A 20,745-nucleotide genomic window follows, 5' to 3' on the forward strand; every position below is an offset into this window, starting at 1 on the left:
TTCGAACTGCCGGCCTTCTAATTGGCAAGTCCTAGGCTCTGTGGTTTAACCCACAGCACCACACGCGTCCCTACAGTACATATACAAGACAGTAAAACATCAAACATTAAAAACCTCCTGATACAGCTGTCTTCTAAATGTCAGATGGTTGCCTGCTTCCTTGCCCTCGGAAGGGAGGGCATTCCATGGGGCAGGAGGCCCTCTGCCTGGTTCTCTGGAACTTCACTTGTGACAGCAAGGGAACCAGCAGAAGACCCTCAGAGGCGGACCTCCCTGTCCGGACTGAGCGATGGGAATGAAGATGCTCCTTCAGGTCCACAGGGCCGAGCTGTTGAGGGCTTAGGTTGCAGATCTTGCTCCTCCATAATGATCGATGTATAGTTAGCAGAGTAGGAGAAAACACTCAGAGGCAGCAAAAAAAAATTCAGCTGAGAAATTTATTACCGAAGACAGATAAGCATAACAGGATCCCAAAAATATCAAAAACTTAATTTACAGTAAAACCCTGACTTAGCATACCAAAACAGCACTCAAGTAAGAAACAGACAAACAGAGTAGAGTAATATCAGAATATGAAGTGGGAGCAGGCACATTTCAATACTGTAATTTATATACAATTCAATGTCAGAGTAACCCTGGGACTAGATAACAAGCCTCCAGGTGGACGTGCCCCACCTGCCCTTCACTTTTCTCTTCCGCACGGGCAGAATCTGCCTTCTGGACTGTGGGATTCACGGTTGTTCTCCTCCTCTCCATCCACCAGGGCTTGACTTCAGGTGCAGCAGAATTCCCCAGCCCCCCAAGGATTTGAGACCCATCAGCTTTCCTCACCTGGTTTAGCCAGCCGGTTGCAGCCCTTGCTTGAACCCCTGTTGCATGCTGACAGCTTCTGGAAGCCACAGGTGAGAGCTGAGTGCAGGGTGGGGACCAAGGGTGGAAAAATGACCCCAGAAGGTGCAGGACATGTCCCCCACCAAAGGAACTACTGCTTCCCAACACCCCATGACATCTAGATTCAGGTAGGTAGCCGTGTTGGTCTGACGCAGTTGAAATAAAAAATAGTCCCGTAGCACCTATGATTGTTCTAGATTTAAGCTTTTGTGTGCATGCACACTTCTTCAGATAAACTGACACAGATGTCACCAGACCCTTGTATATTGTGGGAGGGTGGAGTGGGGTTTTTCTCAGAAGGGTACTCCTACTACCATCTCCTACTACCCTTCACTATATGAAGAAGTGTGCATGCACACGAAAGCTTATACCTAGAACAAACTTAGTTGGTCCCTAAGGTCCTGTTGTTGTTGTTTATTCGTTTAGTCGTGTCCGACTCTTTGTGACCCCCTGGACCAGAGCACACCAGGCACTTCTGTCTTCCACTGCCTCCCGCAGTTTTGTCAAACTCATGCTGTTAGCTTCAAGAACACTGTCCCACCATCTTGTCCTCTGTCGTCCCCTTCTCCTTGTGCCCTCCATCTTTCCCAACATCAGGGTCTTTTCCAGGGAGTCTTCTCTTCTCATGAGGTGCCAAAGTATTGGAGCCTCAGCATCAATTCTTTGGCAATCAGCCTTCTTTATGGTCCAGCTCTCACTTCCATACATCACTACTGGGGAAACAATAGCTTTAACTATACGGACCTTTGTTGGCAAGGTGATGTCTCTACTTTTTAAGATGCTGTCTAGGTTTGTCTTTTTTTTTTCTCCCAAGACCCTAAGGTGCTACTGGACTATTTTTGTTACTTTTTTACTTCAGCTGTGTCAGACCAATATGGCTACCTACCATGAAGTACAGTTATCTCCTTGCCTTGAATATCCTGCTTTTCAGTGCCAGATTAGGATAGTCCTCTATCAGAAGACAAGCAGAGGATCAGGCAGCATTATAAAGAACCATTGGGGTGGGTGTTTCCGCCTGGGATTCCCATGTGCCAGCTGCTTTCCTTCTGCTTCTCCTGCTCTCTCCATGCAATGTGAGGCACGTAGACAGAGGTCCATCTCCAAGAACAGGAGCTTCCCTGAGCACTCATTCAGCTGTCCCCAAGCACCAAGCCTTGTCACTAGTTCTCTGACTGACCCAGACCACAGTCCCTGGAAGAGATGAAGGCCAGGGTCTCCCAAAATGGTCCATATGGACCTCCTGAGGTCAGCGGGACAGTGCAGGTGATTCATGAAGAACTAGAGGTGGAAACGGGGGCAACCACTTAGAATCATAGAATCATAGAGTTGGAAGAGACCACAAGGACCATCAAATCCAACCCCCTGCCAAGCAGGAAACACCATCAGAGCACTCCTGACATATGGTTGTCAAGCCTCTGCTTAAAGACCTCCAAAGAAGGAGACTCCACCACACTCCTTGGCAGCAAATTCCACTGTCGAACAGCTCTTACTGTCAGGAAGTTCTTCCTAATGTTTAGGTGGAATCTTCTTTCTTGTAGTTTGGATCCATTGCTCCGTGTCCGCTTCTCTGGAGCAGCAGAAAACAACCTTTCTCCCTCCTCTATGTGACATCCTTTTATATATTTGAACATGGCTATCATATCACCCCTTAACCTCCTCTTCTCCAGGCTAAACATGCCCAGCTCCCTTAGCCGTTCCTCATAAGGCATCGTTTCCAGGCCTTTGACCATGTTGGTTGCCCTCCTCTGGACACGTTCCAGTTTGTCAGTGTCCTTCTTGAACTGTGGTGCCCAGAACTGGACACAGTACTCCAGGTGAGGTCTGACCAGAGCAGAATACAGTGGCACTATTACTTCCCTTGATCTAGATGCTATACTCCTATTGATGCAGCCCAGCATTGCATTGGCTTTTTTAGCTGCCGCCAAGTTTGTGGTCAACCAAGACTCCTAGATCCTTTTCACATGTACTGCTCTCAAGCCAGGTGTCACCCATCTTGTATTTGTGCCTCTCATTTTTTTTGCCCAAGTGCAATACTTTACATTTCTCCCTGTTAAAATTCATCTTGTTTGTTTTGGCCCAGTTCTCTAATCTGTCAAGGTCGCTTTGAAGTGTGATCCTGTCCTCTGGGGTGTTAGCCACCCCTCCCAGTTTGGTGTCATCTGCAAATTTGATCAGGATGCCCTTGAGTCCATCATCCAAGTCGTTGATAAAGATGTTGAATAAGACCGGGCCCAAGACAGAACCCTGTGGCACCCCACTAGTCACTCTTCTCCAGGATGAAGAGGAACCATTGATGAGCACCCTTTGGGTTCGGTCAGTCAGCCAGTTACAAATCCACTGAGTGGTAGCATAGTCAAGACCGCATTTTACCAGCTTCTTTACAAGAATATCATGGGGCACCTTGTCAAATGCCTTGCTGAAATCAAGGTAGGCTACATCCACTGCGTTCCCTTCATCTACCAGGCTTGTAATTCTGTCAAAAAACGAGATCAGGTTAGTCTGACATGACTTATTTTTCAGAAATCCATGCTGACTATTGGTGATCACAGCATTCCTTTCTAGGTGCTCACAGACTGTTTGCTTAATGATCCGCTCCAGAATCTTCCCTGGTATTGATGTCAGACTGACTGGGCGGTAATTATTTGGGTCCTCTCTTTTCCCCTTTTTGAAAATAGGGACAACATTTGCCCTCCTCCAGTCTGCCGGGACCTCGCCTGTTCTCCAGGAATTCTCAAAGATGACTGCCAGTGGTTCTGAAATCACACCTGCCAGTTCTTTTAATACTCTTGGATGCAGTTCATCTGGCCCTGGAGATTTGAAAGGCAGTCCCACAGGATTTGAAAGGCAGTCCCACAGGACAACAGTATTCCAAGATCATGCTGTGTTATTAAAGATGGTTGAGGATTATGAAAGTTTGCTGATGCATTACTGTCAGGGAACTGCCATCTGAGACTAAGGAGGTGAAAGGGCTCATGGAGGGTGAGAGAGACCATTCAGCGGAGGAGGGGACCAGCAGGGGGAGAAGTGGAGTTCCAAGGGAAAGTGAGTCGGAGGGAGGGCTCAGAGACACTTCAAGCGGGAGCAGCGGGGAGATTTCAGGACCTCCTGTAGGGACACCCACTCCTCGGCGGAAACTGTCACGCCGAGAGTCCAGAAGACGCGTTTCCGTTAAGGAGCTTTTATGCTGGAAGAAGTTCCGTAAACGCCCACTGTCCGATTCAACGAGCGATTGATGGAGTCATGCTTAAGGAGCTCCATCACAGACAGAGGTTTGGGGACTTAGCCAAACTCTGAGGGATTAGGATTTTACGCACAAGCAGCTCATCATCCCATCACAGCAATCGGACAGTCCCTGAAAGCAGCTTGTGCAGAGAGGCATCATGAGTAACCCAGCCGGAGCCGGAGGAGCAGCAGGAGCTGGAGAGGGTCCAAGCCTGGAAGAAAGGTACAGAGTGTTGGAACTCCAGCTAGCAATGCAAACGGCGAGGCTAGAATAAAGGAGGGCGCAGGATGCAGAAAAGGCAAAAGGCGCTACACTAGCAAGAAAGATGCCAGGAATGGTGCAGAAGTTTGGGGGGGACTTCAGGAACTACCAAGCCTTTAGGACAGAGATGCAGTATGCTCTCGAACTGCAGTTTAACGACTTTCCCGACGAGGCATCGAGAGTGGCGTTTGTGATTGGCCATCTCGAAGGAGGGGCGAGAGATTGGGTCAGACCCCTGATGGCAGGGAATAGTGACATGCTGAAGGACGCGAGGAAGTTTTTTCGCGCCATGGATTTGATGTTTTCCAGCGAGATTGAACAGGGGCTGGTGCGCAGACAATTGATGGCGTGCAAACAGGGGAGCCGATCGGTTCGTGAGTACTGGACTGAGTTTACAATGTTGATACATAAATTGGGGTGGGACCTATCGGCGGAACCCATTCAAATGCTCTTTGAAGAGGGGCTTTCTTTGGCGGTGAAAGACGAACTTTCCCGGGCGCCCAGGGCGGAGTCCATGGACCAGCTGACCAAATCAGCGCTGACCATTGGAGCACGCCAGGAGGCAAGAGCCTTGGAGAAGCGGGAGGGGAAAGGAGAGCGTTGGAGGGATTTCCGCATTCCAGAGATTCCAGAACCAAGTTTCCCGCCAGGAGAGCCGATGGAAGTTGGAACAGCGTGCGCGTGCGCAGTTTCAAATCCCAGTGAAGGGAGGAAGAAGGAGGGAAAGAGCGCCAAGAAATGTTATCTCTGCCAGCAGCCAGGTCACTTTGCCAGAGTCTGCCCGCAAAGAAAGGAATGGCAAGGGATGGCGGGAGCTGTTGGGGGGAAGGAGGAGGAAGTCCAGGAGCCAGTAAAAGCCAACGCCTGTCTGCCTCTGTCAGGGCACTGCAGACAGGCCAAGGAGCAGTAAAAGTGCCCACTCCGGAACCTCCAAGACCAGCCCTAGTAATAGAGGTGTTGCTAGAGCTGGCAAACGGATACCCACTAAAGACAAAGGCGCTGTTGGACTCAGGCAGCTCCTGTAATTTTATGAGCAAGGAGTTTGCAGCTGAACACCAGATACAGACACTCCCTTTAAGCAACCCCCTGCAGGTCACCACGATCGATGGGAGGGAGCTGTTGGGAGGAGAAGTCAGCCTACAAACCGTCCCAATGGTTATGAGGGTGGCCAGGCACACTGAGAGGATAGCGTTCAATGTGGCCACCCTGGGAGGGGCTCCTGTCATTTTGGGAATGAGCTGGCTAGCGTTGCATGACCCGCTAGTGGGCTGGCATCAGAGAGTGGTCTCCTTTGGGTCAGCACATTGCCTGGAACACTGCAGAGAGGGAAAGGTGCCAGAAGGGGCAAAAGCCTCTCTAGCAGGGACGGAAGTGGCGGACAAAGGGAAGGTGCCCAAACAATACGCTGACCTGAGCAAGGTCTTCAGTGAAAGGGAAGCAGATAAATTACCACCGCACAGAGACTTTGACTGCCAAATTAACCTGGTCCCTGGGGCCCAGCTCCCCGTGGGCAAGCTGTACGCCATGTCAGACAGGGAAATGCAGGAGTTAAGGGAGTTTATTGATAAAAACCTGAAGAGGGGCTTCATCAGAGAGTCCAGAGCGGTGGGGGGGAGCCCAGTGTTTTTTGTGGACAAAAAAAACACGGATAAACCCAGGCTTGTAGTGGACTACCGGCGGCTGAATGCCGTGTCAGAACCAGTGACTTTCCCCATGCCCAGGATTGATGACATTTTGACCAGGGTGAGGAAGGGAAAGATATTCACGAAACTGGACCTGAGAGGAGCATACAACCTGATACGAATAAAGAAGGGGGATGAATGGAAAACCACCATGTTCACCCCTTTGGGGGCGTTTGAATATCTCGTTATGCCATTCGGATTACAATCAGGCTCCGCCTGTTTTCAATCGCTCATGAACCACGTACTGGGACCTTTGCTCTACAAGAATTGCGTGGCCTTCCTCGATGACGTGCTGATATATTCAGAGAATGAGGAGCAGCATGTAAAGGATGTCAGGGAAGTGCTGAGCCAGCTGCAAGCAAACCAGTTGTGGGTGAAATTGGAGAAGTGTCAGTTCCACACCAAGGAGGTGGAATTCCTGGGGTACCGCTTATCAGACAAGGGATTAGCCATGGATCCAGGCAAGGTCCAGGCGGTGCTGGAATGGAAGACACCGAAAACGAAAAAAGATGTGCAAAGGTTCTTAGGGTTTGGGAACTTTTACCGTAAATTCATCAAGAACTTTGCCCACTTAACGGCTCCCATCACGGACTGTCTAAGCAGCAAGAAGAAATTCGTTTGGACGGCGGAGGCGGAGCACGCTTTTGAGGAATTGAAAAAGGCATTCGCTTCGGAAGAACAACTCCTGCATGTGGATTTACAGAAACCCATGAGAGTGGAAACTGATGCCTCAGACCGGGCGGTGGGGGCGGTGCTGCTTCAGCCAGGGAGCAATAAGTCGGAATGGAGACCGTGTGCCTTCTTTTTGCGTAAGCTGAACAAATCCGAGAGGAACTACACGGTATATGACCGAGAACTACTCGCCATTCACGAAGCGTTCCGGAGATGGAGACACTTACTAATTGGCGCACAACATAAGGTGCAAGTGTGTACGGACCACAAGAATTTGGAGTATTGGAGAACGGCACGGGTGCTCAACCAACGACAAGTGAGATGGGCCCAGGAGTTCTCCAAATTCCATTTTGAAATTTGCTATGTGCCAGGCCCAGAAAACATCAGAGCGGACGCTCTCTCTCGCAAACCTGAATATTTGGAGGGGGAGGGAGCGCCGGAAGAGAGACATATTATCCCAGAGGACCACTGGGTGTGTGGTGCGGCCTGGGTGGGGCAAAGAGAACTGGTAGAGGGAACGGTAAATGATGAGTACGCCCAGGATAAGCTCAGAGGTCTAAGGAGAGAGGGAGAAGACCCCGGGGGTTTTGAAGAAAGAAACGGGGCATTGTATTACAGAGGGGCGCTATATATACCCGAAGGGGAATTGAGGGGGAGAGTACTCAAACAGCTGCACGACAATCCCACAGCGGGGCATTTTGGGCAACACAAGACCATGTGGTTGGTGACCAGGGAGTTTTGGTGGCCCAAGGTGAGGGAGGATGTACGGGAGTATGTGAGAAGGTGTGACCAATGCCAGAGAGCCAAAGGAGAAAGGCGGGCACCAGCGGGGTTATTAGAACCGTTACCCACACCAGAACGACCGTGGGAGGCGGTGTCGATAGATTTTATGACTGATCTGCCCAAATCCCAGGGGAAAACCGCCATACTAGTCGTAGTAGACCTGTTAACTAAGATGGGTCACTTTGTAGCTTGCTCACATGCAGTCACGGCGGAAGAGACAGCGAAATTGTTTGTAGAACATATTTTCAGGCTGCATGGCGCCCCCTTGAGGGTGGTTTCCGACAGAGGGAAACAGTTCACGTCCAGATTCTGGAGGAAACTTATGAGCTTGTTGCACGTAGAGGTCAACTTTTCGACTGCCAGGCACCCTGAGACCAATGGGCAGGCGGAGAGAGCAAACGGTATCCTCCAACAATACCTGAGGTGTTATGTCAATGACAGAGAGAACGATTGGGTCGAAAAGTTGGCACTAGCGGAATTTGCTTACAATAATGCAGAGAATGTGTCCACCGGGATGAGCCCCTTTTTGGCTAATTATGGGTGCCACCCCAGGGCGTTTCCAGGGGAAGGAGGGGAAAGATGTAGTGTTCCGGCCGCTGAACATTTTGTAGAAGAAATGGAAGCGATCCATCGTCAACTCCAACTCAACTTAGAAAGGGCCAAGGAAGAATATAAGAGGCAGGCAGACAAGAGCAGAAGGGAAGGTGAAACAATTAGGGTGGGGAGTCGGGTCTGGCTATCAACCCAAGGGTTGCCGTTCAAGGGGGGTTGCAAGAAATTGAGACCCAAAAGATTGGGACCATTTGAGGTCATCCAACAGGTCAACCCAGTGGCGTTCAGACTCCGGTTACCGAACCACATGAAACTACACCCAGTATTCCACAGGTCATTACTGTCACCATACAGGGGGGAAGGTGAAGGGGTATCCACACGGGGGCCAGCCATAGAAGAAAGGGAAAGCTGCAACCATGTGGCGGAAATCATCGACTCCAGGTGGAAGGGTAATCAGGTGGAGTATTTGGTCGCGTGGGAAGGGGAACCGGAGTCGGAAAACACCTGGGTGAAGGCAGAGGAGGTCCGTGACGAGATCTTGATCGAAACGTTCCACCAAAGGTTCCCCAGGAAACCTCAGCCAGTAGCGAGGTTTCGGAGGGAGTACTTTGGCACCACCGACGATGAGGAGGAACTGGAGGGATTCAGGGAATCGGAGTTGGAAGGAGGAACAGACTCCGATGAGGAGGAGTACTTGGAAACCGGAGACAGCAAAAGGTGGAGGGAAGTGTTCGAAACTTCGGAAGATGAGGGAGGTTCCTTCAGGGGTTTTGCTCCCTCGCCTCCCGCAGAGGAGGGGAGGGAAGGGGGTGAAGGGGGCCCTGGAGGGGAGGTGGATGTCAGGGAACTGCCATCTGAGACTAAGGAGGTGAAAGGGCTCATGGAGGGTGAGAGAGACCATTCAGCGGAGGAGGGGACCAGCAGGGGGAGAAGTGGAGTTCCAAGGGAAAGTGAGTCGGAGGGAGGGCTCAGAGACACTTCAAGCGGGAGCAGCGGGGAGATTTCAGGACCTCCTGTAGGGACACCCACTCCTCGGCGGAAACTGTCACGCCGAGAGTCCAGAAGACGCGTTTCCGTTAAGGAGCTTTTATGCTGGAAGAAGTTCCGTAAACGCCCACTGTCCGATTCAACGAGCGATTGATGGAGTCATGCTTAAGGAGCTCCATCACAGACAGAGGTTTGGGGACTTAGCCAAACTCTGAGGGATTAGGATTTTACGCACAAGCAGCTCATCATCCCATCACAATTACTATCATTAGATATCATACCATTTTCATTTCCTAAAAATTGGGAACATGGGTACGACATGGGAGAATGTAGGAGATGTTGAAATAAGAGAAGGTGCTAATGGCGGTTGATTTGTCCTTTTTTTCTGTATTCTCTTTCCTGAAACCCAAACAGGATTTCCTTTCTGCCCACTCTGAAAAAGGTGATGGAGAAGACAGAATTGCAGGGGACAGGGCACCTTTCGTTTCATTAGGAATAGCCATTAAAATGTGTGAAATGTGGAATATGCACTGAACGACCACACATAGTTCACATCAATGAACACAAAAAGGAAAGAACCCATTTAAAGGTATGGAGTGCGGAAAGAGCTTCTCTTTCAATGCAAAACTTAGAACACACCAGCGGACTCACACAGAGGGAAAATCTTTTAAGTGCAGGGAGTGTGGGAAGAATTTCAGTCAGAGTGGAAACCTTAAATTGCACAAACAGACTCACACAGGGGAGAAACCATATACATGTATTGAGTGTGGAAAGAGCTTTAGTCATAGTGGAAACCTTAGGAGACATCAACGGACTCACACAGGAGAGAAACCATATGAATGTATTGAGTGTGGAAAGAGCTTTAGTGATAATGGAAAACTTAGGAAACATCAACGGACTCACACAGGGGAGAAACCATTTAAATGCATGGAGTGTGGAAAGAGCTTCAGTCAGAGTGGAGACCTTAGACGACATCAACGGACTCACACAGGGGAGAAACCATTTAAATGCATGGAGTGTGGAAAGGACTTCAGTATGAGTTCACACCTTAGATCACATCAACGGACTCACACAGGGGAGAAACCATTTAAATGTATGGAGTGTGGAAAGAGTTTTAGTGATAGTGGAAGCCTTAGGAAACATCAACGAACTCACACAGGGGAGAAACCATTTGAATGCATGGAGTGTGGAAAAGACTTCAGTCAGAGTGGACACCTTAGAAATCATCAACGGACTCACACAGGAGAGAAGCCATATGAATGTATTGAGTGTGGAAAGAGCTTTAGTGATAATGGAAAACTTAGGAAACATCAACGGATTCACACAGGGGAGAAACCATTTGAATGCATGGAGTGTGGAAAGGACTTCAGTCAGAGTACACACCATAGAAGACATCAACAGACACACACAGGGGAGAAACCATTTAAATGTATCGAGTGTGGAAAGAGTTTCCGTTGTAATACAAGCCTTAGATCACATCAACGGACTCACACAGGGGAGAAACCATTTACATGTCTGGAGTGTGGAAAGAGATTCAGTCAGAGTACACACCATAGAAGACATCAACAGACACACACAGGGGAGAAACCATTTAAATGTATCGAGTGTGGAAAGAGTTTCCGTTGTAATACAAGCCTTAGATCACATCAACGGACTCACACAGGGGAGAAACCATTTACTTGTATGGAGTGTGGAAAGAGCTTCAGTTATAGTAGAAACCTGAGAGTACATCAACAGACTCACATTGATAAGAAACTATTTCAATGTATGGAGTGCAGCAAGAGCTTTAGTGATAGTGGAAGCCTTAGAACACATCAACGGACTCACACAGGGGAGAAACCATATGAATGTATGGAGTGTGGAAAGAGCTTCACTCAGAGTGCAAACCTTAGATCACATCAACGGAGTCACACAGGGGAGAAACCATTTAAATGCATGGAGTGTGGAAAGGACTTCAGTCAGAGTGGAACACTTAAAAAACATCAACAGACTCACACAGGGGAGAAACCACATAAATGTATAGAGTGTGGAAAGAGTTTCCGTTGTAATACAAGCCTTAGATCACATCAACGGACTCACACAGGGGAGAAACCATTTAAATGTATCGAGTGTGGAAAGAGCTATAGTATTAGTGGAAGCCTTAGATACCATCAACGGACTCATACAGGAGAGAAACCATTTACATGTGTGGAGTGTGGAAAGAGCTTCAGTTATAGTGGAAACCTGAGAATACATCAACAGACTCACATAGGTAAGAAACTATTTAAATGTATGGAGTGCGGAAAGACCTTTGGTGATAATGGAAAGCTTAGAACACATCAACGGACACACACACGGGAGAAACCACTTCAATGTATGGAGTACAGTAAATACTTCACTCAGAGTGGAAATCTTAGAAAACATCAGCAGATACACAGGGGAGAAACCATTTAAATGTATGGACTGTGGAAGGAGCTTCAGTCAGAGTGGAACCCTTGATTTTTGTCAACAAGCTCACACAAAAGACAAACCATATAAATATCAGGAAAGTAGAAAGAGGTTCACTCTTAGCGGAAGTTCAGAATCAACAGACTCATGGACAGGAAGAACTTTAAGAGTTGAAATCCTTCAAACCATCAACAAACTCCGAGAGGAGAAGCACTTTAAATGAAAAGATTGCAAAAAGTGCTTTATTTATAATAGAGTGATCAAGGAACATCCCAGGACTCTCACATGGGAGAACCCATTTAGATGTATGGAGTGTGGGACGTCTTCCTCTCAGAGTCCACTCTGAGCAATGAACTCAGCAGGAAATCATTCCTAAAAGCATGAGGTATATGTGAAGTTCTGGTTTTATATGTAAAACTGTATAATAATGAAATAATGCAGGCAACATCTCACAATGGTGAGTATAATTTTAGATGAAAGTACCTTTGGTTTTTGCACCAAACTCTGTCACCCCCCCCCCCACCGCATGATCTCCAAGCCCTGCTTCTTCACCAGAACTTCATCGCTGCCTCCTGCCCTGCGCGTTCTGAAGAAAACTTGGAATACTGAAATTGAATGGGAGATTTCCCCCCCAGCCTAATTTCAAGAGGGGGGAGGAGGGGCTGCAGGTACCAGGGAAGTCTCCTGAGGGGCTCATCTTCGCTCATGAACCCCATGGGGCAACCCAGAGCTCCTGCAAATTCTGGGGTTTGAGGAAGATAGTATTTTTCCATAGTCCCAGAATTTTTGATTCAGTCATGTACTCAGGAGTTTTCCCACCAGAGGACCACAGTGCTGTAGCTGCTGCTGTTGTCATGGACTGGCTGGTGAGGGGGGGAGGCACCAGTTGGGGGACCCACAAGGGCAGAAGGCTCAGAGCCCAGGGACGGGTGGGGGGATGAGCCGAAAGAGGGAGAAAGGGGAGCAGACCGGAAGGGGAGATTTTGCAAGCTGAGGAGGAAACAGGGTTTGGTGAGCAGGAAGAGTCTGTGGCAGAGAGCAGTTCAGACTCAGAGGGAGGAGAGGAGGGGGCCAGGAGACCCAGAGGAGGCCGTCAGCTGAAGCATCCATAGAAATTCCCCCTCCTGCTGTGACCAGCTCCCCTCTCCCCTGGTCTAGAGCACACAGGGAAATCCAGTTCAGACCCCATGAGCCTGTACATGATATTAAGAGGTGTTTGGTTTTTTGTCCCAACATGCATCATTTTAATCTTATTGATAATGAACTGTATTTTCTGCCCATTCACCCCGTATGGAGAAGTCTTTATGGAGCTCCTTGCAATCTTTCTTTGTTTGAACAACCCTGGACAATCTGCTGCCATCAGTAAACTGCCCCCTCCCTGCTCCCTCATAAGTTTAGATCATTTATGAACAAGTTGAAAAGCCACAGGTCCCAATACTGATCTTGAGGGACTCCGCTTTCTGCTCCTCTCCATTCAGAGAACTTTCTGTTTACTCTCTTGGTGTTTCTGAAGGAGGGCTGCCTTCCTGGTGGTGCGATGGCAATGAGCCGAAAGAGGGAGAAAAGGGAGCAGACCAGAAGGGGAGATATTGCAAGCGGAGGAGGAAACAGGGTTTGGTGAGCAGGAAGAGTCTGGGGCAGAGAGCAGTTCAGGCTTGGAGGGAGGAGTGGGGGGGCCAGGAGACGCAGAGGAGGCCGGCTGCTGAAGCATCCAGGGAGACTCCCCCTCCTGCTGCGACCAGCGCATGCCTTTGAGTCTGGCGGTTAGAACTCTTAGAATGTGGGGATCCCTTTTTTCTTTCTTTTTTTTTTATATAAATTTTTATTGATTTTTCAACACATATTAAAGGACAATACAAAACAATACGTGAACAAACAAACATATAAACACATATAGTTTCTTAACCTTTTTTTCCTTAAACCTTCTTTCAGCGACTTCCCCATACCTCCCTTTTCTGCATCCCTGTTTTAAGTCTTTCCAGCAACCCCTAATTTCAATTTCTTATAACACTTTCTTTAAATCCTTTTTCTCATATCCAATTGTTTGTCCCTGCAATTCTATTTTGCCTTACCCATGACATTTTAACACTCATTAATTTTGCAACAGTTGTTAAGATAAACTTTAAATTTCTTCCAATCTTCTTCCACCGTCTCTTTCCCTTGGTCACGGATTCTGCCAGTCATCTCAGCCAGTCCCATGTAGTCTATCACCTTTGTCTGCCATTCTTCCAGCGTGGGTAGCTCTTGTGTCTTCCAATACTTTGCTAAAAGAACTCTTGCTGCTGTTGTAGCATACATAAAGAACGTCCTATCTTTCTTTGACACCAATTGGCCCACCATGCCCAGGAGAAAGGCCTCTGGTTTCTTCACAAATGTGCATTTAAGCACCTTTTTCATTTCATTATAAATCATTTCCCAGAAGACCTTAATCCTTGGGCACGTCCACCAAAGGTGGTAAAAGGTACCTTCAGTTTCCTTACATTTCCAACATTTGTTATTGGGCGTATGATAAATTTTTGCTAGCTTGACTGGGGTCATGTACCACCTATATATCATTTTCATAATGTTTTCTCTTAAGGCATTACATGCCGTGAACTTTATACCGGTAGTCCATAACTGTTCCCAGTCAGCAAACATAATATCATGTCCAATGTCTTCTGCCCATTTAATCATAGCTGATTTAACCGTCTCATCCTGTGTATTCCATTTCAGCAGCAAGTTATACATTCTTGACAGATTCTTAGTACTGGGTTCCAAAAGCTCTGTTTCTAATTTCGACCTCTCCACCTGAAAGCCAATTTTCCTGTCCTGTTTAAAAACTTCATTTATCTGGTAGTAATGAAGCCAGTCTCTTACTTTAAACTTCAATTTCTCATAACTCTGCAATTTCACTTTTCCCTCCTCATACTCTGTAATTTCCCAATATTTTGGCCATTTGGATTCCATATTTAATTTTTTCACTTCCTTAGCTTCCATTGGTGACAACCACCTGGGAGTTTTATTTTCCAACAAATCTTTATACCGAATCCAAACATTGTATAAAGCTTTCCTAACAATATGGTTTTTGAAACCTTGATGGATTTTAACCTTGTCATACCATATATATGCATGCCAGCCAAATCTGTTATTGAACCCTTCCAAATCCAAAATGTCTGTGTTTTCAAGAAGCAGCCAATTTTTCAGCCAGCAAAAAGCCGCTGATTCATAATACAATTTTAAGTCCGGCAGGGCAAACCCCCCCTCTTTCTTTTGCATCAGTTAGTATCTTAAATTTTATTCTGGGCTTTTTGCCCTGCCAGACAAATCTAGATATATCTTTTTGCCACCTCTTGAAACAATCCATTTTATCCACAATCTGCAATGTTTGAAACAAAAATAACATTCTCGGCAAGACATTCATCTTAGTAACAGCAATTCGGCCTAACAAGGAAAGTCTCAAATATTTCTAGATCTTTCTTCACTTCTGTCCAACATTTCTCATAATTATCTTTAAATAGGTTCACATTCTTAGATGTCAAATTAATCCCCAGGTATTTCACCTTCTTTGCTATCGTTAAACCAGTTTCACTCTGGAACTTCTCTCTTTCTGCAACTGTTAGATTTTTATCCAATACTTTCGTTTTCTGTTTGTTCAACTTAAAACCTGCTACTTGACCAAATACTTGTATTAACTCTAAAACTCTTCTCGTACTAGTGTCTGGCTCTTGTAAAGTTAGTACTAGATCATCTGCAAACGCTCTCAGTTTATACTGTTTAGCTCCGACCTGAATCCCTTTAACCAGCTGATCCCCTCTGATCATGTTTAATAAAACCTCCAGGACAGATATGAAAAGCAGTGGGGATATTGGGCACCCCTGTCGTGTCCCTTTTTCAATAGCAAGTTCTTCTGTAACCACATTATTTACAATCAATTTTGCTTTTTGTTCAGAATAAATTGCACTTATACCATTCTCAAATCCTTGGCCTACCCCCATCCCTTGGAGATTCTTTTTCATAAAACTCCAAGAAATATTGTCAAAGGCTTTCTCCGCATCCACAAATATTAATACTGTCTTAGTATTAATATTAACTTCCAGTAACTCCATAATATCTATTATATTTCTCACATTGTCTGACAAATGTCTTCCTGGAAGAAAGCCCGCTTGGTCTTTGTGAATCTCCCCCACCAAAACTCTTTTCAGTCTTTTTGCCAAAATGTCTGCAAAAATTTTGTAATCCACATTAAGTAATGATATAGGGCGGTAGTTCTTAACCTGATTCTTCTCAGTCTCTGACTTTGGTATAAGTGTGATATACGCTTCTTTCCACGATTCAGGTGCCTTCTTCCCCTCTAAGATTTCGTTACAGACCTCCTTCAACGGTTGTGTAAGCCATTCTTTCAAAACTTTGTAATATCTGGAGGTTAATCCATCAGGTCCTGGAGATTTTCCCAATTGCATACTTTGAATGGCTCCCTCAATTTCTTGATCAGTTATCTTCTGGTTCAAAATCACTTTACTTTGATCAGAAATTTTTTGTAATCCATATTTTTAAAGAAATTCTTCTATTTCTTTTTCATTCACCGGCCCTTGTGCATAAAGTCTCCTGAAGTAGCTCTGAAAACAGTTTCTGATCTCATTTGGTTTATAAATGTTCTTTCCTTCCACTTCTAGATTTGTAACCGTATTCTGTTTTTGTCTCTTCTTCAATTGCCATGCCAGACGTTTCCCACATTTATCTGCCGACCATTCTATCTCTTGGTTCATCAATTCCATATATTGTCTCTGGTAAAACTTAATTTCTCTCAGAATTTCATGTGACTTTGGTTTAGATCTCAATTTTTTTTCTCCTTCTTTTATCTTTTCCAAAATCTTATCCTTCTTCTCATTATGTCTCTTCCTTTTTATGGAATTCTGTTGTATTAAAAATCCTCGCATAACGGCTTTGCTTGCGTCCCAAATTACTCTTTTTTCCACTTCTGTTCTCAGATTTATCTCAAAATAATCCTTTAGCACCTTCTGGGCCTTTTTATACACCTCTTCATCTCTAAACAGGGAATCATTCATCCTCCATCTAAAGGAACCAGCTGTTGTTGGGTTCATTTCCATCTTTACAGCATTATGGTCGGAGCAAGTCTTTGGGCAGATTTCCACTTTCTTAATCTTTGATGCCATCCCACTAGTTACCAATATTTGGTCAATTCTAGTCCAAGTCATTTTTGCCTCAGAAAAGAAAGTTCCCTCTCTCTCAAGAGGGTTCCTTGTTCTCCAGATATCAATCAAGTTCATATTGTCAGTCATTTCAAAGAAGGTCTTAGGTAGTCTCCCATCCTTGGAGACCACCTGTCTTTGTGCTTTATCCATATTTGTAGAGACCACTCCATTCATAACTCCCATTAAAATTACATTATAATCCAAATAGTCCATTAATGTCTCATGCAATTTCTTAAAGAATTCTGACTTCCCTTCATTTGGTGCATAAACTCCTATTATCAATAATTTTTCTCCTTGAACTTGAATTTCAATTGCCAAATATCTTCCTTGTTCATCTTTAAATATTAACTTAGGGGCCAACTTTTCCTTTGCATAAATCACCACTCCTCTTTTCTTCACTTTATCCGATGAAAAAGTTCAGGCTTGGAGGGAGGAGAGGAGGGGGCCAGGAGACCCAGAGGAGGCCGGCTGCTGAAGCATCCATGGAGACTCCCCCCCCTCCTGCTGCGACCAGCGCATGCCTCTGAGTCTGGCGGTTAGAACTCTTAGAATGTGGGGATCCCATTTTTCAACCAAAACCAAAACCCGCTAGCCTTTTCCCAGGTCTTTTCTGACCTGACAGTCGTTCGTCTTCTCTACGAAGGACGCTACAAAGTCCTTCTCCCTCCCTTTACTTACCATGGGGTCCCAGCAACCTTTTCTGCTTCTAGGGAAAAGAGTCCCTTTCCATTGCACGCCTGGCAGCCCAGTGCCAAATCCGGCTGCTCCAGAGAGAAAGGAAAGGAACTGTAAACGTTCTTGCGCTCTGACGTGCACCAGTCACTTCCTTCCGGATCTTGGTGCTGCCGGTGCAGCTGCATTTACGAGAAAAAGAGAAATTGGAAACCGAGCCCAAGTCCCTTGCTATCCAAACTGGCCACTTGGACCAGCCTTGGGGCGTCTTCCTTGGGAAAAAGGAAAAGTTTCAGATCTCAGGTTCCCCGACAGGGAATGAGAGCTTTGATTGGCGTTCTCCCCTTGCAGTTAATTGCCTCTCTAATTGCAGAACCCCAATTCTCCCGTTCTCCCCTCCCCCTCCTCGCTACCTCTTGCCAGGAAGGCTGGGAGTGAAGACCGTAAGCAAAAGAGACAGCCAAGGATGAGAATCTGGGTTGCTGGGTGTTTCAGAGAATCCCGCCCACAATCTTCTCCATTCCTAGACTCACGTCCGCATGCACTGCTCCTGGCCATCCCAGGGTCTTTTACTAGATTAATTTATGGCTGGCCTGGGACTGATAATAAACTACCAAAAAACTAAATTACTGACAAAAAGCCTCACAATGGAATAAAAAAAAGAACTTCAAGAAGAAACAGGCCGAGAATTAAACACCAGTTATTAACAGATAAAAAGGAGAAGGGTGGTTTTGCATTGCCAGATTTGGAATTCTACCATGCGGCGGCAGGATTGGTTTGGATAAAAGACTGGATTACACTAAAAGATACGGACCTATTAGACTTGGAAGGCCACGAGAATCGGTCTGGATTCCATGCTTCCTTAATATACAAAAAAGTGAAGGTCCACAGGGGATTTTTGAGCCATGTGATAAGAAAATCGTGATATAAAATCTGGAATAAATATAAAGGACTACTTGAGCCAAAAATACCCTGGTGGACATCAACAAGAGAAGCCATATACGCATGTTAGAATAGTTACAGCTAGCAAAACTGACGGGAAGAGTTAGAGGAGTATTGAACCAGAAAATACTTGGAGAATGGAGAATATTTAAGGATTCTATAAGATCATATTGTGCCAACCATACCATATTAGCAGAACTTGAGTGATAGTTGTAAACACAACAAATATTGTTTGTGGAGTAGACCGGAACAACATTAAAGAATATAAAAGTTGGTGTGGGGGGGGGGACAACGGCAGTATAAACAGTACAATGAGAATGAACGGAAGCCTCATTTTGTCACAAGTCTTTTTTATTTAATTAGGAAGTTTAAGTTTTTTTTCTTTAATTTTCTTTTTTTGCAGTATGAGATGGCAAATTCTTTATATATGTGTGTAATTTAAATCAATAAAGATTATATTAAAAAATAAGTCAACTTGTGGCTGGCCTGATCAAGGGTGCTTCCTCTGGTTAGCCCCGCTGGAACTCCAGTTCTTTCCAGACCCTGGGGTCACTAGAGGACTGGTGGCTCCTCCTGGCAAATGGCCTGGTGCGCGCTGGATCACCGGTCCTTCCTTGCCCCCCTTGAATCCCATCTGGGGTGCCATCTGTTGTAAACAAAAGCTGCCCTTCTTCCCTTATGGGGGACACAAGAGCCCTTTATAGAGTCCCTTGTAGGTTCACCATTGGTAGGAGGAAATAACAGAGACATCCAGAGACTATTGAGAAGCAAAGCAGCTAGTAAGCCTGATCTTGATTGATCTGCTGCAACAGGGTGCTCCCCTGAGGAGAACCCCCAACTAAGGTGTGCCTGCCCTTATATAGACATTTTAAATTCCCTGCCCTGGAGCTCCAGACCACCCCTCCATACATCGTACATACATCACAGAAGGGGTGTAACCCCAGACCACCCCCCACAAATATCATACCTACATCACAGAAAAGGCGGTCTGCAACAGAAATGTGAATGTTGTTGTTTTTCCTGTCTGCCTGGTTATCTGATAATGCCTTATCTGATTCCCTTTCCTGGTAGTCTGGCCCTTCCTTTGAGATGGTGATTTCCCAATTCCTGAGACAATGGGAAGGTTCCCTCACCCGCTCCCTCCTTGCAGAGAAAACATTTGGTCAGATTGGGAGTCAAAATGGTTTCAGGACTGTCTTCCTGAGCTGCTCCAGACATGTGGTCCACATATCTATGTATGTGCTTGGTTGGTACATTTATGAACATTTATTATATATATAAGACCTTAAATTTTTTATTACATGATTCATCCAGCCCAGCCTTTCGCATGATGAATTCTGCATTTACGTTAAATAAGCAGGGAGACAATATACAGCCTTGTCATACTCCTTTCCCAATTTTGAACCAATCAGTTGTTCCATGTCCAGTTCTATCTGTAGCTTCTTGTCCCACAAAGAGATTTCTCAAGAGACAGATGTGATCAGGCACTCCCATTCCTTTAAGAACTTGCCATAGTTTGCTGCGGTGGCCACAGTCAAAGGATTTTGTGTAGTCAATGAAGCAGAAGTAAATGTTTTCTAGCTTTCTCCATAATTCAGCACACTTGCAATTTGGTCTCTGGTTCCTCTGTCCCTCTGAAATCCAGCTTGCCCTTCTGGAAGTTCTCGGTCCACATACTGCTTAAGCCTGCCTTGTAGCATTTTAAGCATAACCTTGCTAGTGTGTGAAATGGGCGCAATTGGACGATAGGTGGAGCATTCTTTGGCACTGCCCTTCTTTGGGATTGGGATTCATGTGTGGCAGGAAACACATGAACTCCTCTTTGTCCTCAGGAATATAATCATGGGGAGAGGAAAGGAGCAACCGGGCAGGTGACAAGAAGAAGAAGAAGAGTTCGGATTTGATATCCCGCTTTATCACTACCCGAAGGAGTCTCAAAGCGGCTAGCATTCGCCTTTCCCTTCCTCCCCCACAGCAAACACTCTGTGAGGTGAGTGGGGCAGAGAGACTTCAGAGAAGTGTGACTGGCCCAAGGTCACCCATCAGCTGCATGTTGATACGGAAGGAAGGGGGGGCATGCATCTCTTTTCCCTCCGCAGGTCACCAGAGGGTCCGAGGCGATGACCTCAAGGGCACCCAGCCCTATACAGCCCCCTCAGCCCCCACACTGTTCCACAAGCACCACACTCTACCCCAAGCCCCATAAATAAAGCGCCTTTCCCTTCCTATGCGGGCAAAATAAGCCGAACTCTTAGGCTTCCTTGCCGCCCTATCTTTACTGTGGGTAGACCGTACAAAGTTATATCCCCATTCATTTCAATGGCTGCGTTCTATCCAAACAGAACCATGCATTCGTTTTGCAGAGCTAGCTCAGCGAGCTCTTGCATGCCTCATTTAACCTCTTGACAAGCTGCTGATGGCTCCCCGCTGGGAGAACAATGGAACCGAAACTGGTGAACTC

The 20,745-nt window shown here is 46.3% G+C and overlaps 3 protein-coding genes and 1 long non-coding RNA gene across 7 annotated transcripts in view; 2 read left to right on the top strand and 2 right to left on the bottom strand.

Annotated features, from left to right (window-relative positions):
• The window catches only part of LOC310742944 (uncharacterized protein), a 47,463-nt gene extending 35,594 nt beyond the window's left edge, over nucleotides 1-11,869 (top strand). For all 4 annotated transcript variants that reach the window (XM_083572884.1, XM_083572886.1, XM_083572883.1 and 1 more), the window contains 2 exons: nucleotides 764-902; nucleotides 9,466-11,869. In XM_083572884.1, the coding sequence (XP_083429010.1) occupies nucleotides 9,643-11,484 (1,842 nt within the window). In that variant the 5' untranslated portion in view covers nucleotides 764-902; nucleotides 9,466-9,642 and the 3' untranslated portion in view covers nucleotides 11,485-11,869. The remainder of the gene's footprint in view (nucleotides 1-763; nucleotides 903-9,465) is intronic.
• The window catches only part of PPP6R2 (protein phosphatase 6 regulatory subunit 2), a 1,004,265-nt gene that overhangs the window by 651,967 nt on the left and 331,553 nt on the right, over nucleotides 1-20,745 (bottom strand). The gene's annotated exons all lie outside the window — the stretch shown is intronic.
• LOC310742923 (uncharacterized protein) overlaps nucleotides 1-20,745 on the bottom strand; it is a 177,435-nt gene that overhangs the window by 128,277 nt on the left and 28,413 nt on the right. The gene's annotated exons all lie outside the window — the stretch shown is intronic.
• Nucleotides 1-20,745, top strand: part of LOC310743153 — a 187,193-nt gene that overhangs the window by 19,411 nt on the left and 147,037 nt on the right. The window lies entirely within an intron of this gene.

This window comes from Podarcis filfolensis (genome assembly GCF_964270895.1).
Source record: "Podarcis filfolensis genome assembly, chromosome: 10".
In the NCBI taxonomy this organism is placed as follows: Eukaryota; Metazoa; Chordata; class Lepidosauria; order Squamata; family Lacertidae; genus Podarcis; species Podarcis filfolensis.